The sequence below is a fragment of the Colobus angolensis genome, unplaced genomic scaffold (genome assembly GCF_000951035.1).
Source record: "Colobus angolensis palliatus isolate OR3802 unplaced genomic scaffold, Cang.pa_1.0 Scaffold7, whole genome shotgun sequence".
NCBI classification, from domain to species: domain Eukaryota; kingdom Metazoa; phylum Chordata; class Mammalia; order Primates; family Cercopithecidae; genus Colobus; species Colobus angolensis.
The window spans coordinates 29,430,259-29,447,030 of record NW_012120709.1 but is presented as its reverse complement, the minus strand read 5'-3'; the positions used below and the strand labels follow the sequence as shown (position 1 = coordinate 29,447,030).

Genomic DNA, 16,772 nt, shown 5'->3' with positions numbered 1-16,772 from the left:
CTCGGCTCACTGCAACCTCCACCTCCCAGTTTCAAGCAATTCTCCTGCCTCAGCCTCCCAAGTAGTTGGGATTACAGGTGCCCACCACCACGTCTGGCTAATTTTTGTATTTTTCGTAGAGACAGGGTTTCACCATGTTGGCCAGGCTGGTCTTGAACTCCTGACCTCAGGTGATCCGCCAGCCTGGGCCTCCCAAAGTACTGGGATTACAGGGGTGAGCCACCACGCCCAGCCCAAATTCTTATTTTTTTCTAAGCGTTTTAGTACTACAGTACCTTTTTCTGTCAGTATATATATTTTTTAATGTGAGTTTTATGCATAACATTCTATCATCTAGTTTTGTGGGACTGTTTATTCCTCTAAATGTTGAACATTTAAGCTGTCCTAGGTTAAGCATTATTTTTCTGGGCTACTTGATTATTTCTTTGAGATAAGTTAATAGCAGAATTATTGAAATAAAATGAATATGTTTAAGGCCATCAATTAATTAGCAATGGAGCCATAAGATCGCTTTTTTTGTCCAAACCTTGATTATGCTAGGTATTATCACATTTTAAAACCTTTACTAATTTTCAGTGGGTGAATGAACTCAGACAACTTATATTTCACAATTGAAAATTTGTTCTTTCTCTCACATATGCCATCTGTATGGCTGTTTTGCAGTCACTGAATTACTATCTATTTGCCAAAGTAAACCAATAATTAAAAGGAAGGAAAAAACGCCTGCTCATATCCAAGTCGTAAATCCAATTTGTCCAAAGGTGATGAGAAAGAAATGATCAGTGCTCACAAATCACATCCTAAGTCTGAAGCAGCTTAACTTCTAATCATTCCACTGGCTTACAAAAGACACATTGTGAAGCATGAATAATTGCCCAGTGCTCTCCAGCCACAGTTCTTAGTATCACCTACAATAAACATGTTGGCTATCACAGAAAAACAGAGCCAGGGTCTAGTACTACACCTCCATATGAAGGGATACAGTGTGGCCCAAAGGGTGATCTCCAAGTGCTGCTGATCCCTTTACAGGATGGATGAAGTCCTTATAGCAAAGGGACTTTTCTCAAGGGATGGTGATGGCTCCTAACGGAGTTTGTTCTGGGTGACTGGCAATGAAAAATCTTGGATTTACTTAAGGTTGGCGCAAGTAATCTTGATTTGTTCTCAGAGGTGCAGTTTTGTTTGATCTCTCTCCATCAAAAGTCTTTTTAGCAGCTTATAGAGATATAATTCACATACCACAAAATTTACCCACTTGAAGTTGTACAATACAATGGTTTTCAGTATATTCACCAAGTTGTGTAAACATCACCACATTCCAATGTTAGAACATTTTCATCACCCTGAAAAGAAATCCTGTCCCCATTAGCAGTCACTCCCTTTGCCCCCTCCACCTCCAGCCCTAGGCAACCACTAATCTACTTTCTGGCTCCTCAAAAGTCTTTTATAGTAAAAATAATCCCCCAGAATTCACTTTGATTTATCTCTCCATGGCTGTTACAAGACTAAAAGGTCATAGTAGCACAATATTAAAAAAAAAAAAAAAGTAAATCAACAATGATAGTCTTGTTAAGTCTCCAAACACAAGGGGAACAAATCGGAAAATGCAGGCATGCTCTCAACCAATCCCTGATGAGATTTGCTGCTGGTCTTTGCATAAGACACACACGAGCTGGCATCGACCGAGTCTGGCACCATCTGAGGATTGTTAAGGCCAGACCAGCCCCTCTGCACTGGTGTTCACACTTGATCGCTTTAGTAGATGATGGCATAGGACTTTCCTGATGCAAGGTTTGTACCAGGAATTAACCACAGTTCTTCTCAAGACAGCAGTTTTTAATTGCAAACTTGGGACACAGTGTGCCCTGATTGGAAATGACATTGACTGTTCTGTCAGGACCTGTTTCAACTCTGAAAGGTGGTACCCTGCTGGGGGGCCACTGCAGAGCTATTCTCCAGAAAATTCCTCAGATGTGTAAGTGTGAGAAAGTTACTGAAAAACATGACAAAAAACAATGCCTCAAATACTGTGGAACAGCAAGTAAAGGAAATTTGCTCTGCAGTTGCTAAACTTAATCCAAATAAACCCCTTCTTAGAAGCAGTCAAGCAGCAATGCCCAGATTGTCTGTGACACCAACACATGAGTTAATTACTTCAGCTCAGCAGAGTTAGCTGTCAGCAAACTCCTGAAGCAGTCATTTCGTGGTGGGTTGCGACAGATATTTTTATGCCGTTTGTCATCCGTTGATCCCTGACGGCCTGATGTCTAGATTTCATGGCATGGGCATGGACAATGCCTGGCATTCAGAACTCAGTTACAACAGAACTGTCAGGAGAAGAGGAAGGGTGCTTGGGCCTATTATCTTTACAAATCCTCAAAGTTTTCATGTGATTCAGGGCAATTCCCTTGGAAACCGAAAGATTTGATGTGACCAGCAAATGGCCATGACCTGGATAATGATCCCCTCTGTCTGGTGCCTTGACTACCTGCTGTCCTACACAAATAGCTCATTTCTAAGTCATTTTAGCTTCTGGAATATCTTAAAGGACAAAGAGCACTTCTGTGAATTTGTCAGATGTAAGCTGAAGGTGCTGGATTGAGAAAATGGATATATAGATTGTAACATTCCTGATAGAAAGCAGGAAGGGGGATGTTCCCAGTTGGAAAGATGGCTGGGAAGGCAGCAACTGCAAATTTTCCTTCCTCTCCCCTGACCTCCCAAGCGCTTAGATTTCTGGTGACACACACTGTCGTCGGAGTACTTTCCTCTATTTTTCTCCGTGAAACATAAATTCAATCAACTAAAAGAAGGGGAAAGGGAAAGGAAACTAACATTTAGTTGATGTCCCTTCTTTGCTAGGGACTAAGCTATGGTTTTAATACATTATTTCACTTAATATCACACCAAATCTACAAAAAGAAAGAATAATTCTGCAGATGAAGAAAAGAGGGCTCAGGTGCATTAATAACTTGTCCAAGTCATAAGAGATACTGGGAACAGAGATGAGAACCTAGGAATGAATGGGTCCATGGCTTCCTCTAAATCTTGCCGAGTGAGAATTGAGTTCAAAAGCTTGCATTTTCAGCAACAACCCATCATTGGCAAGAACCCTAACCTAGAAGATTCCCTTGTGGGCTAGTGTGTTTGAGCTAAATTTAGGCCCTGGTAATCTATATGTACTGCAGTGAACAGGCTGTCCTCACCTCGAAAATGTGTTCTGAATACATATCCCTGTAGAAATAATACGGATGATGTGCAGCTTCCTAGTCAAGTCTTCAAAACCTACTTTAGTCACAAAACTCTTGAAAACAGTACTAATAATACCTTCCAGCCTAACTACCACATAATGATGTTTCTGTGGAAAAAGAAGTTACCTGTGATTAAAAAAACACATTTGTGACTGGGCACAGTGGCTCACACCTATAATTCCAGCAATTTGGGAGGCCAAGGCAGGTGGATCATCTGAGGTCAGGAGTTCGAGACCAGCCTGGCCAACATGGTGAAACCCCATCTCTACTAAAAACACAAAAATCAGCCGGGCGTGGTGGCGCGTGCCTGTAATCCCAGCTACTCAGGAGGCTGAAGCAGGAGAATCACTTGAACTCAGGAGATGGAGGTTGCAGTGAGCCGAGATTGCTTCACTGCATTCCAGCCTGGGCGACGAAACGAGATTCTATATCAAAAAAAGAAAAGAAAAAAGAAACACCTTTCTCCTTATTTACGGCAGAACCGGGGATTCTCCCAGCTCCAAGTCACTAGTTGTGGATTCCACAGTGTGGGCACGGATGGGGACCCGTCCCCAGTAGACGGGAAGACATGAGAGGGTGAAGTTGGACTGAGGAGTTCAAAGAGCCCCCAGGAGTGGGTATGTGAAGGAGCTGGGGTAAGAACTCTAGGGATGTGAGCTGAAGACCCGCGTACACAGATGGGCTCAAGATGGGAGCTGCAGGATTGGGCTGGGGTCCTATCTCAGCCCCAAGACATCCTCCTTTTCTTCTCGTTAGTACCTCTTGCTGCCTGTTCCAGGCCAGCTTCCCCTTCTCTTTGAGGCCACCCCTTATCTTTTTCTCTAAAGGCCCCACTTGAGGATCCACAGACTTCCTAATCTCATCACTTTCTGGGATGTCTTACATCTGCCCTGCACACCATAGCCAGAGCTGCCTTTCTAAAATACAAATCCAACCATGTTTAAAAGTCCTCCATGATCCCCCCTGGCCTACAGAAAAAGTACTTCTTGGAATGGAAAACGAGATCCTCTAAGACCTGGCCCCTATCCACCACTCTGCTCCCATCTTTCAACACTCCTTGCCTCCCAGGTTTAGTCACAAGGACCTGAAATGCTCTCATCCCCAGCATGCACCATGTTACAGCTTCAGCACCTCTGTTCGTGCTGGTACTCCCGCCTGAATTGCTCTTGCAGTCTTTTTTTTTTTTTTTTTTGAGATGGAGTCCTGCTCTGTCGCCCAGGCTGGAGTGCAGTGGCGCCATCTTGGCTCACTGCAACCTCTGCCTCCTGGGTTCAAGCAATTCTCCTGCCTCAGCCTCCCAAGTAGCTGGGACTACAGGCGCCTGCCACCACACCCAGTTAATTTTTGTATTTTTAGTAGAGACGGGGTTTCACCATATTGGTGAGGCTGGTCTCGAACTCCTGACCTTGTGATCCACCTGCCTCAGCCTCCCAAAGTGCTGGGATTACAGGCATAAGCCACCACGCCCGGTCTGCTCTTGCAGTCTTCTTTGCCAATTCTTCACCACCCTCTAAGACTTAGTTCTGAATTATCTTCTGAAGCTTTGCCTGAACCCCAGGTCAGGATATCAGTTTTCCTTTATGTTCCTCTGTGCTCCCCATGCATGCCTACATTATTATTATCACTTTTATTATTAATTAATATCATTATTTGTTTTTTGCTTACAACATTATACTGCAACATAATAAGCATTTACATATCTGCCTTCCCAACATAGGCATGTAGAAATCATTATTATTATTATTATCGAGACAGAGTTTCACTCTTGTTACCCAGACTGGAGTGAAATGCTACAATCTCGGCTCACTGCAACCTCCCTCTCCCGGGTTCAAGTGATTCTCCTGCCTCAGCCTCCCCAGTAGCTGAGATTACAGGCGCCCACTACCATGCCTGGCTAATTTTTGTATTTTAGTAGAGACGGAGTTTCACCATGTTGTCCAAGCTGGTCTCGAACTCCTGACCTCAGGTGATCCACCCACCTCGGCCTCCCAAAGTGCTGGGATTACAGGCGTGAGCCACCGCGCCCAGCCTAGAAATTATTTAATAACAAACTGAATTCAACTTAGAAATCATTTGCTTAATTCCTCTCAGGTTGTCTCAGAGTGGAGGCCCTTCTGGACTGAGGCACCCATTTCCCCAGATGCCGGGAGTGTAGTCTGCTGAGGGCTCACAGCTGAGTTCCTCCCTAAACACTGCCTCAGTCACGCGGAGCTGCTGTGCCCAAAGTCACCACCCTTCCCCAGGGGCAGTCACTATCCAATGGCAGGCCGGCATGGGAGAACAAAAGCCTGGGCCCCTTGCCTTTGAAGGGCCATCCCAACTTTAGAACTCTCAGAACCGTGGCCAAGGCTACTGCTGTGTCTGCATCACAGCCCATTCCTGCCCAGCCCCGCTTCCCTCACTCCCTTAAAGGGGAGGTTCCCAAGGTTGCTCCACTATAGACCTCCTGCATGCAAATCTCCATTTCGGTCTGTTCCCTGAAAACCCAACTCACCAGAGGCTTATTGCTTTCAACCAGGCCTTTCCCTGTTGCCTGTAAAACAGAATGCATTTTCTAGCTTTTTCCTTATTATTTGACACTGGAAGCAAGTGACCTTTCCTGAGGGCTTTTTATTGCCAGTGACAGAAGAGAAATACACAGGACATAAAAAGTCTCCTTCCTACGCTCCTTCATTTCTTACTGAAAACTGTCTACTTTGGGCCTCCAATTTTACTTGTTAAATCATGTAGGCCCTAAGAGAAAAGATTTAAGTGCACCAAGATGCTAGTAACGGTGAATTTATTTGAGACAAAGAACTCAGTAAAGGTCAGCTAACGTTTGAGAGGAAAGTTCAATCACTGGCCAGCCCAGGCATTTTACTGCAGAAGTTGGGGTGAGATTAGGGCCAAGATGAGTTCTCATGGTGGCGGATGGTGGGAAAAATGCAATGGCAACAAGCGCTTTCACTCACTCAACCCCACTTTCTCTGCTTTTTAAGATATGAGAATGAGCTGGGAAGAAATGATTTAATAACCGTGAAGACTCAGGTTAGCACGGGGTTTGGGGTGGAGTATGGAAGCTTTTCGGAGGAAGGGATGTTTCAGCTGGGGATGAAAGGAGTTTTGCCACTCTGCAAATGGAGACCTCCCACCAAGATGACTTGAATAGGAGGGAGAAATGGGCATCCCTGGCAGCAACAACTTCTAGAAAGAAAGGGAGGGAAACCCCAGGGAGTAGCAGGGGCAGGAGCAAGAAACTCCTTAGGACTCTGGGCCACCCAGTGTGGCAGCAACTCAGTAATGACCATCCCTGTTCCAGGGCTATAATTAAATAAAGGTCCATCTGTATTCTCAAAATTGAAGGGTTACTTGGTAAAATGGTGCTTTTATTACCTTACTGCTGCTTCTTTTCTTATGCTTTTTTCCCTTTTCCAGTTGAAACAGATAGCCTTCAGAATTGCTACGGCTAATTTTCACTTGGTTTCTTTGGCTTCTCTCTGAACTGAGTTGGGATTCACTTTCCACCCTTGACAGTATAGGTGGAAGCGTGATGCTGGATAAGGCCCCTTCACTGGGCTGCACGTCGGTCAGCTGCACCAAGGCTTGCTGATGCTGCTCCATTATCTGGGTGAGCCATGAATCTGGAGAAGCTCTAATGGGCTGGCTGTCAGAAGAAGAATGGAATTTCCTTAATGAAAAAAAAAAAAGCACAAATCTATTAATAAAATCTGGATACATAAGACCTCTAGCATAAAAGTCTTTATGAACCAGTAACTTGATGTATTTATCACTCCCAAATCAAATTAATGGCATTTAGCTTAATCTTTTCATGAATACATTAATTTCTTATTTATCTTAAACTCCTCCTCTTTTTCCTTTAGGATGGTCTACATTTTATTTAGAACTTTTGTTTAGTGCATTCAGAATAGAAAAAACACCATTTTGAAAAATCAAAGACCTTCCCACTGCAAAATACCTAGAAATGTTGCATTACATTAAACATCCTTTAAATACATAGTTGAATTGGTAACATAAATAGAAATCGCCAAAGACCAAAATGAACAAAAGGAATAAAAACCAAAGCAGATTTTAGATTAACTGAAGTCATAGCTTTCTTTACAAGAGTTTTGGGTCTACAGGCGTGAGTTTTAATAGTTAACGCCGGTATAGGATATGCAAGATCTTGGTGCTGTGTGAGGCAGGGAATCAGAAGTAAGATCGCTGTAACAAGACTATAACTTGAGGTGCTACATCCTCATCCTCAGTTAAAAGCTACATTCATTAAAAACCCATTCACCAGCCGTGAGAAACAATAAGCAAGTCTGTCTGTCTTGGTCTCTGGGCTCTGAATAGAAAAACAGAACAACTCCCACTCCCCACAAAAACCCAACAGCAACAACAAGCTCTTGTGAGTATCTATAGGACAATATTTGGATTTCAAATTTACCTTACCCAAATAATCATGGAAATCCAACACGAAGAAACTAATAACATAAAAATGATCTTGGATGAGGGATACTTCTGTAGTATCTGGCAGAAGCAAATATAAAACTTCTCTGGAGAAATACACTCCCTCCCAAGCCTGCCTAGGTTTCCACAGGAAAGGTGGCTAAATGTGAGTTCATAATCCAAGGTCCTTGCCCATAAGAGGAAATAATCTATCAAGTATGAGAGTCAGCAGACACACATGCACACACATCCAAATAGCAATAGTAGACTTCCAAGAACTTCAGATAGAGAGATCCTAGATTACATTCATAAGGTCATTTAAGATGAGTAAAGACATGAGAAAAGAAGTTAAGAACACAAGAAACATATTTTAAAATCCTGTATTTTGGAAAAAGAACAGAGAGGTTTAATCAGAACCAAATGGAAATTCTAGACATGGAAAATATCATCATTGAAATTTAAAACTCAATGGATACATTAAAGAGCATATCTTGGACACAGGTAAAGAGAGATTTATTATGCTGGAAAACTTATTTGAATAAATTTTTCAGAAAGAAACACTGAGAGATAAAAGATGTAAAATAAAAACAGTTTAAAAGGCATGAAGTCTAGAATAGACAATCTAATATACAGCTATTTGGGGTTCCTAGAGGAGAAAATAGAGTAAATTTGAGACACATAATATTCAAAGGGGTCCGGGCGTGGTGGCTCACGCCTGTAATTCCAGCACTTTGGGAGGCCGAGGTGGGCGGATCATGAGGTCAAGAGATCGAGACCATCCTGGCCAACATGATGAAACCCAGTCTCTACTAAAAACACAAAAACTAGCTTGGCGTGGTGGTGCGTGCCTGTAGTCCCAGCTACTCGGGAGGCCAAGGCAGGAGAATCGTTTGAACCCAGTAGGCGGAGGTTGCAGTGAGCTGAGATCGCGTCACCGCACTCCAGCCTGGTGACAGAGTGAGACTCTGTCTCGGAAAAAAAAAAAAGAACCAGTCAGATCTCCAGATCACCATCTCCATTTTGTGCACCTAGGCAACTGTCCCTTCCCTCTCTCCACAGCTCACTGGAGGTTTTCATTCTGAAGAAGCCAACGAGTCTCCTGCCTGTGAAGCACCAAGCACAGATAATAAATCTGACCACCAAGATAAAAGACCTAAAACTTACAGGAGGGCTTCCTATCAGATGGCCCCCACAGATCATTCTATAGGTACTCAAAGTCAACAAGCACTGTCACTCAGAGCTTCCAGTAAGCTTTCTAGTCCCTCATACTTGATTATGAGAAGACGATCAAGCATTGCCAGACATCTGACACAAGCCATAAGGTGGAAGGCAGTAAAATATGAGAAGAGAAACAAACATCACTGACAAAGACCTAGAGGAAAGAGAAACAAAGGAGGGAATTAAAAACACTTAAAAATTCAGTCACAAGGGCCCTTACAGCCTATTTTGCCTTGTTGAAAATCTAAGAAGATGTTGAGAAAAAAGGATGTTGCATCCACGAACAAAAACATGAGGCTATAAAAAGAGGAACATTCAGAAACCAATAACAGAAACAACAACAAAAAAATCCTGTCGGAAATTAGCAAACATGATAGCAGTAGAAAGACTGGAAGCTAGGACTGAGAAACCCTCCCAGACAGTAGAACAAAATTACAAAGAAATGGAGAAGGAAAGAGAAAACAAAATCATAATAACAGTCCTGGAAAAGCACATCTGAATCATAGGAGTTTCTAGAAAGAGCAAACAGAAAATGGTTGAATGGAACTATCCATAAAATGACTCAAGAAATTTTCCCAGAACTGAAGGTCACGTGTTTTCAGGTTTAAAAGCCCCAGCTCAATCTATGAAAACAGACCTATACGAAGGCACATTATTATGAAATTTCACTTCAGTAGAGAAAAAGAAAAGATCCTAAAGCTTCCACAAAACAAGACAAGTTATATATAAAGGATCAAGAATAAGGTGACTTCAGATTTCTCAACAGCAACACTGGATGCAAGAAGGCAATTCTGAGGGACAATGATTTTCTTTCTTTCTTTCTTTTCTTTTCTTTTTTTTTTTTGAGACGGAGTCTTGCTCTGTCACCCAGGCTGGAGCGGGTGACATCACAATCTTGGCCCATCACAACCTCCACCTCCCGGGTTCATGCCATTCTCCTGCCTCAGCCTCCCGAGTAACTGGGATTACAGGTGCTTGCCACCATGGCCGGTTAATTTTTTGTATTTTTAGTAGAGACGGGGTTTCACTATTTTGGCCAGGCTGGTCTCAAACTCCTCACCTTGTGATCCACCCGCCTCGGCCTCCCAAAGTGCTGTGATTACAGGCATGAGCCACTGTACCTGGCCAATTTTCAATCAAGAATTTTACAAATCTCTGCCAAGCTACCAATCAGGGGCAAGGGCAGAAGAAAGATAATTTCAGCAAGATCTCAAAACACTTCTCAAGCAGTGGAGGATTTTCTCTACGAAAATCAGACAGGAAACTAAGAAAGAGAACGGGGATGTAAAAAAACAGGAAGGAGAAGAGTGAAGAGAGTCTCCATGAGGACATGGAGATTCTCAAGGATAATATGAGCACAACAACAGCGGAATGCAGTCAGAAAACAAGTGTGGCACAAGACACTGGCACGCTGAGAACTGACCATCACCCTGTCCCCTGTCCTTAGACCACATTTTCAATCTGAAAAAAATCACCGGAAGGGGTGCTCAAACAAACTAAGGACAATGTGAGATACTGAAAAGAGAATCCTATCAGAAGAAAGGCAAAGGGAATCCTTAGGAGGACAGCTGCGTAGCAAGTCTAGAAAGAGAAAGAAAGTAGTCTAGAAAGTCAAGCTCCGAGAAAGAGACAAGAATTGAGAAATTGCCAGATGTGGTTCTCCTTACGGAAACTTACACTAAGAGGCTACTCAAAAGTGTAGGATCAATTAACTATATGTACAGAGAAAATTAAGCAAAAGAAGCCCAGGAAGTTGAGGTTGCCAAAAAGATTAAAAAAAAAACAAAGGAAATGAAAAGAGGGACATGATTATAGATATAATAAGGGTGGAATAATATTAAAGTTATTTAAATACTACAAAAAGTTTTATGACAGTACATTTTAAAACTTAGCATAAAAGAAAAATACTTCCTAGAAAAATACAATTTATTAAACTGACTAAAGTGAAAATGAAAAGACTGCAAAGTCTTATAATGATTATAGTAAATGCATCAGGAGTTTAAAATCTGCTCACAAACAACAACAAAAAGCCAAACGAAACCCACTTATGGCCCAATAGTTTCAGAGGAAAATCCTATCAAACCTTCAAGTAACAGATAAGGCCAATTGTATATAAAGTGTCTAGAGGATGCAAAAAGAGGAAACAGTCCTCAACTCATTTTATAAGGCTGGTATTTTCTTGATAATCCACCCAGTCAAGGCCACTGGCAGATAGGAGAATTATAAGCCAGTCTCACTTCATATATATGAAAATGTTAAATCTTAAACAAAGTGTTAACACATCAAATCAAGCAACTTATTAAAAATGCAGTATGACAAATTGGGTTAACCCTAGGAATAAAAGGACAGTGCGTCATCAGAAAACCTGTTAACATATTTCATTACATTAAAGGATTAATGGAGAAATGTTTCAGTAAGTGCAGAAAAAGTATTTGATAAAATCAAATACCCACTTATGTTGAAAGTTATTTGCAAAGAGGAATAGGAGGAAATTTCCTATCTATCATCTATCAATCTACCAAAAACTAAATATTATTTTTAATGGTAAAAGTGTTAGAAACAATCTTTCTAAAATCAAGAAAAAAAGACAAAGATGTCTGCTATTTATCACGATCTCTTCTAGGAAGCTAACTTTAAGCCTTTTGAATCTACATTCCATACCACCAAGTGTAGCACTTAAATGTTCTTTGATCACCTCACAAGGGAGTAATTGTCTCCCTACTTTGAAAGTAAGTTCCTTGAAGGGGCCTCACACACCATACTTCTTTTGCACCTTGTATAGCATTTAGCACTGTAGCATTATATTCAGCATGTTAGGGATGTAGAAAGGATGTTTAATTGAAGTATACCAAGAAATGGTGCCTGAAGTAATTTTTAAAATAACTTTTATTCTCCTGTTTATAGAAGTTACACATCTACATTGTAGGGAACTTGAACTGTTCTGAAAATATAGAGAATAAATTTTTAAAATCCCAATCTCTCTTGCTAGAGATAACTAGTATTGATGTTTTGGTGAATTTTTCTTCTTCTGTGCATATTTTAACACAGTAGAGCTCATACTCTCTAGATGTAATTTTTTTTCCACCAGTGTCATTCAACCCAAGGTGTAATTTTGTACCTTACTATTTTCTTCCTATAGAAGCATTTCCTCATAACCATAATTTTTAGTGGTTCCATGATACTAAATATCATAATTTACCTAAACATTCCCTATTGTTGGATTTTTAGGTCACTTCTATAAATGATGATTTTTTTTTGTATGTGCCTATTTTTCTGTATTTTAGATTATTTTCTCAGGATAGGCCAAGATAATGTTGGAGATCATTTGTTTCCTCCAAACATTACTTGCAGCCCTCAAAAAAACACTGATGCTTTTTGACTGGGTCCCTCTGTCCTTGTCTCCCTCCAACTTCTAGTTTAACTACAGGGGAAAAATAGAGGAGACAGGGAAGAGGAAAAGAAATCCATCAAAAGTAGAGTCTTGGCTGGGCGCTGTGGCTCACACCTGTAATCTCAGCACTTTGGGAGGCCAAGGCGGGTGGATCACTTGAGGTCAGGTGTTTGAGACCAGCCTGGCCAACATGGTGAAACCCCGTCTCTACTAAAAATACAAAAATTAGCCCAGTATGGTGGTGAAGGCCTGTAATCCCAGCTACTTGGGAGGTTGAGGCAGGACAGTTGCTTGAACCCGGGAGGCGGAGGTTGTGATGAGCCAAGATTGCACCACTGTACTCCAGCCTGGGCAACAGAGCAAGATTCTGTCTTAAAAAAAAAAAAAAAAAAAAAGTGGACTCTTTGAGGCAGGAATCAGAGCTAAGGAAGTTGTCAAGTGAACTCTTCTTCTCACCTAGCCATCCTTATAAATTCCCCTTGCCCTTCTCCCTCTCCAGTCTTTCTGCAGCAGTCTCTCCTTTCTCCTCTAGAAAACCACTTGAGAAAAGGGAATTCTTACCATAACATTTCTAAGTTCTTGTATTTTGTCTCTGTGTAAGGCTGTTTGGGTTGTTTCTTGTTTCCAGTTGATCCATGAACATCTCTGTGATAAACCAACTGAGAGCCTTTCTGCCTCAGGAGCACGTGTCTCTTAGAAAGTTCATTAAGGTTATTCAAATCCATGTCAGAAAGGGTGTGTAGCTGCTGGTATGAAAATCTTTTCTCTTCTTGGTCTTTGCGTCCTCTTTCTTTATTAACATTCAGTCCAGAGTCATATGCAGTAGACTTTTTATATAAGACCTTGTCAAAAGCCTGTTTTGGTGGAGCAAATGTGTTGGAGGTTTCTTTGAGATTCTGGCTCCTAAGTGCCCTTGAAGCTTGTACATCATTGTTAGAGGCATGCATAATCACAATCGATTCAGGCTTTGGTGAAGTATCAAGAGGCTTATTTTGGTTCTGTTGCTGCCTGGGAGGGTTATTCTGGTTCTCCCGACTGGCAGTCACCTCTTCCGTTGTGAAAGACTTCAGGCCATTTTGGTGTTTATGCTGTTTTCGAATCTTGGGCTTGGCTGGTCTTCTGGAAGGTTGATGGTCATTCACTGTTTCAGAAGGCTGCCCTCTTGGTACACTGCTTGATTTTGTGCTTTCATATTGAGACCAGTGTTCCTGGTAATTCTAGAGAGATATTTTTAGTTAATGTAAAATCAGAAGACTGGCACTCTTCACAAATTTTAAATTAGTGTTTTTCAAATTGGAGACTGGGAAGCTGACTATAGAACTGAAAGCAGATACAGAAAAAGTAGAGGGGTTTTTTTTTTTTTTTTTTTCCTAATTTCAGGGCATTGGAGAGTTAATAACTGAGTGATTCCTCCTGGAAATTTAGTATTATAAGCCTAGAAAGAAATAGAAAGCTTAGAACGGGCTTTATATTAAGGACAAGTCTTTGGCTTAAAAGTTTAAGTTTTAAAAGTTAAGTCTTTGACTTAAAAGTCGCCAACTTGGGGGATGGGGTGGGGAAGCTTTACTTCGAGAGATATGGAGAGAGTACAAATGCGAATCTACGTCACAATATATAAGCTTATTTTGAGTAACATGAATATTTTTTAAAATCTTAACCAGAAAGCACTAATAATTTGCTTTATAAACCAAGTACAAATCTAATATTAAATACAATTCAGATGATCAGATCTTTTTACCCATGCTGGTCAGAAGCTAGAAATGACCTCTTCACCAGATGAAACAAATTAGATTTTATTCAGAGGATTATAAAAGCGTCTGTGCTGTGATAGGACATCTGTGAAACCACAAGGCTTGTTTTGCTTCTGTTCCTCAATATAGCCTGCGCTTAGGCAATCAAACATCTGGGGGAAATATTTCAATTTCAGAACAGTCTTTATGCTTTTCAAAGTCTCCTAACAACAAAATGTACTCCTGGTATAATAGATACACTATGTAACTATATTGTGCTCTGGCCATTTAGAAATATTTTCCAAGGAATAAAGCACTCATTACTTTGCGAAAAACTGGCTGAGTTAAGAGGCCTTTGCAAAGAATGATTAAATGCTTACTGAAAACAGTAGGATGACCATATGCATCAGTGTGTTATATAACTGCAATATATTTCTTCCTTTCTGAACACATACATTTAAAAAATCTCTTTAGCTTATATCTATAAAACATTAACTGAAAAATGCAGCAGTTGGATGAATGATTATTTTAGTTTGCTAGAAAGAATGATCAAATTACTGTGATAAGAGTTCAGCTTTGGGCCGGGCGCGGTGGCTCAAGCCTGTAATCCCAGCACTTTGGGAGGCCGAGACAGGCAGATCATGAGGTCAGGAGATCGAGACCATCCTGGCTAACACGGTGAAACCCCGTCTCTACTAAAAAAAAATACAAAAAACTAGCCGGGCAAGGTGAAGGGCGCCTGTAGTCCCAGCTACTCGGGAGACTGAGGCAGGAGAATGGTGTAAACCTGGGAGGCGGAGCTTGCAGTGAGCTGAGATCCGGCCACTGCACTCCAGCCTGGGCCACAGAGCGAGCCCCCATTCAAAAAAAAAAAAAAAAAGAGTTCAGCTTTGATTTCTCGTTTCTGATACATTCTGATACAACCACCAAGACTCATCCTATTCCTGTATAATATTAAGCAGTGTTCTATTTCTAGTGAAATCACGTTATAATGATAATGTTGATTATTTTAACATTTTAAGAAATAACGACTTCTAATTTGAAATTTAGAAGCTGTTCTTTTGAGAATTTGAGCTTTCGAGGGGATTGGCCAGGCTCTGATTAGCTCCTACATACTTTAAAGTTTTACTTGTGGTGCTCCAAAAAAAGGGAAAATTTATTTTCTGTATTCCAGGCAAATTCCAGGTATTCCTTTCATGCAGTAAATTGAGTTACTTGGGGAAATGTGGGCAGGAAGGTTCTGCAAATACATAGCGCCAAGAAAATCCTTTCTTGTAATGGATCCAGAAAATAATTGCTATTTTACAATGTTATAGGTGTGGTCATGGAACATAGCAGCTCTTTTTATGACTGGCAGCGCTGTTCATGAAGGTCAAAAATGCCCCCCTTGACTGTGACTTAAAAATATTAATTGATGCTGATAATGTCATTCTTTTCAATATTTGTTCAGCCTTTAACTCACTAGAGAAGTAACCAGGATGCTGCCATCTAAATGTACTTTCCCTAGTTTTCTCTCTTAATTTTCACCAAAAAAGAAAATACTTACTTCTCAGAAATTTCTTGGGTACTAGATCTGAAATCCTGGGTTACCACTTGATCCTAATCACGTTATTACCTTTGCTGCTGACAATCCAGATCACAATAGCACACTTCACAGGGCGCTTTGACAACAAGGCCAAGGACTCATCATTTTATGAAACTTCAATTGTCTCAAGTGTTAAATCTTCTATTCACATAAATATAAGTGCCCAGAGATGGCATTTCAGTCCCCAGAAAGGAAGCCATTTATGGGCTCAATACGATTTTTCTCACCTTCCAAGCAGCCTACTTGAGATCTGTGGTTTACTAAAGATTTATTACCCTACAATTGGGGCATCAGGTGTCACTCTTTAGGTGGCAAGACCTGAGTTCCCTGAAGTTAATACACAAAGCCATTCTCAGACGATTTAATCTCCATCAGCACTGAAATCCTCTATTCCATCCTGCTCTCACTGGGGTTCTTTTGTTACTAACACTCGCAATCAGTACATACTCCATGCACTTAGAATAACTGCTTAATGGCAGTAGGTGTTTGCGTCACACATGGAGTGTTAGCATGGGGGGATCCTGATGCCTAATGCTGGGATGATCATTTCTTAGTAGGACTCATCCTCAGTTATTACGTAATGCTCATTCATACTGTGCCACCCAAGAGAACTCTGTCCCCAACCCTGTGAAAGGCAGCACCTGGTTGTTTCTCTTTTACGACTTTTCCTTTCACACGTCATAAGCAGACGGGACAATGCCTGCTCTGATCGCAACCAAAAAGTTCATCCGCTTCAACACAAAAGCCACCCCTGCTCTTAGTTAACCTGACTCAGCCACGGAGTCCCGAGACTTGTGCCTGGGCTCCGAGATCAGCTCTAAAGTGGAGAAATCTCTATTGTGTTCCGCTTTTCTGCTGTGTTTACCAACAATAAGACATGAGTACTTTAAGCCTGAGATACAAATTCCATCTGACAATATTAAGAGAATCTCAAGCAAAAATATTAATTGGCTCTAATTTTCTCTGTGGGTAAGGAAGAACTCTGTGTTCAGATGAATAGAAGCAGCACAGATCTATTGACAGTGTTGGAGGCAAAACCAAATTAACAGCTTTTTGGAAAGGTTAATCAGGATTTGATTGCAAGGGCTTTCATATTAATTAGTAAAAGATCCTACATATCTTTAATACTATCAAATTTTCTTTTTTTTTTTTTTTTTGAGACGGAGTCT

General features: G+C 41.1%; 1 protein-coding gene across 1 annotated transcript in view; it reads right to left on the bottom strand.

Annotated features, from left to right (window-relative positions):
• LOC105501151 (chromosome unknown open reading frame, human C11orf63) overlaps window positions 1-16,772 on the bottom strand; it is a 71,386-nt gene that overhangs the window by 6,283 nt on the left and 48,331 nt on the right. Inside the window, exons 5-6 of the mRNA XM_011926991.1 lie at window positions 12,850-13,505; window positions 6,624-6,918 (exon numbers count right to left, since the gene is read on the bottom strand). Of these exons, the coding sequence (XP_011782381.1) occupies window positions 6,624-6,918; window positions 12,850-13,505 (951 nt within the window). The remainder of the gene's footprint in view (window positions 1-6,623; window positions 6,919-12,849; window positions 13,506-16,772) is intronic.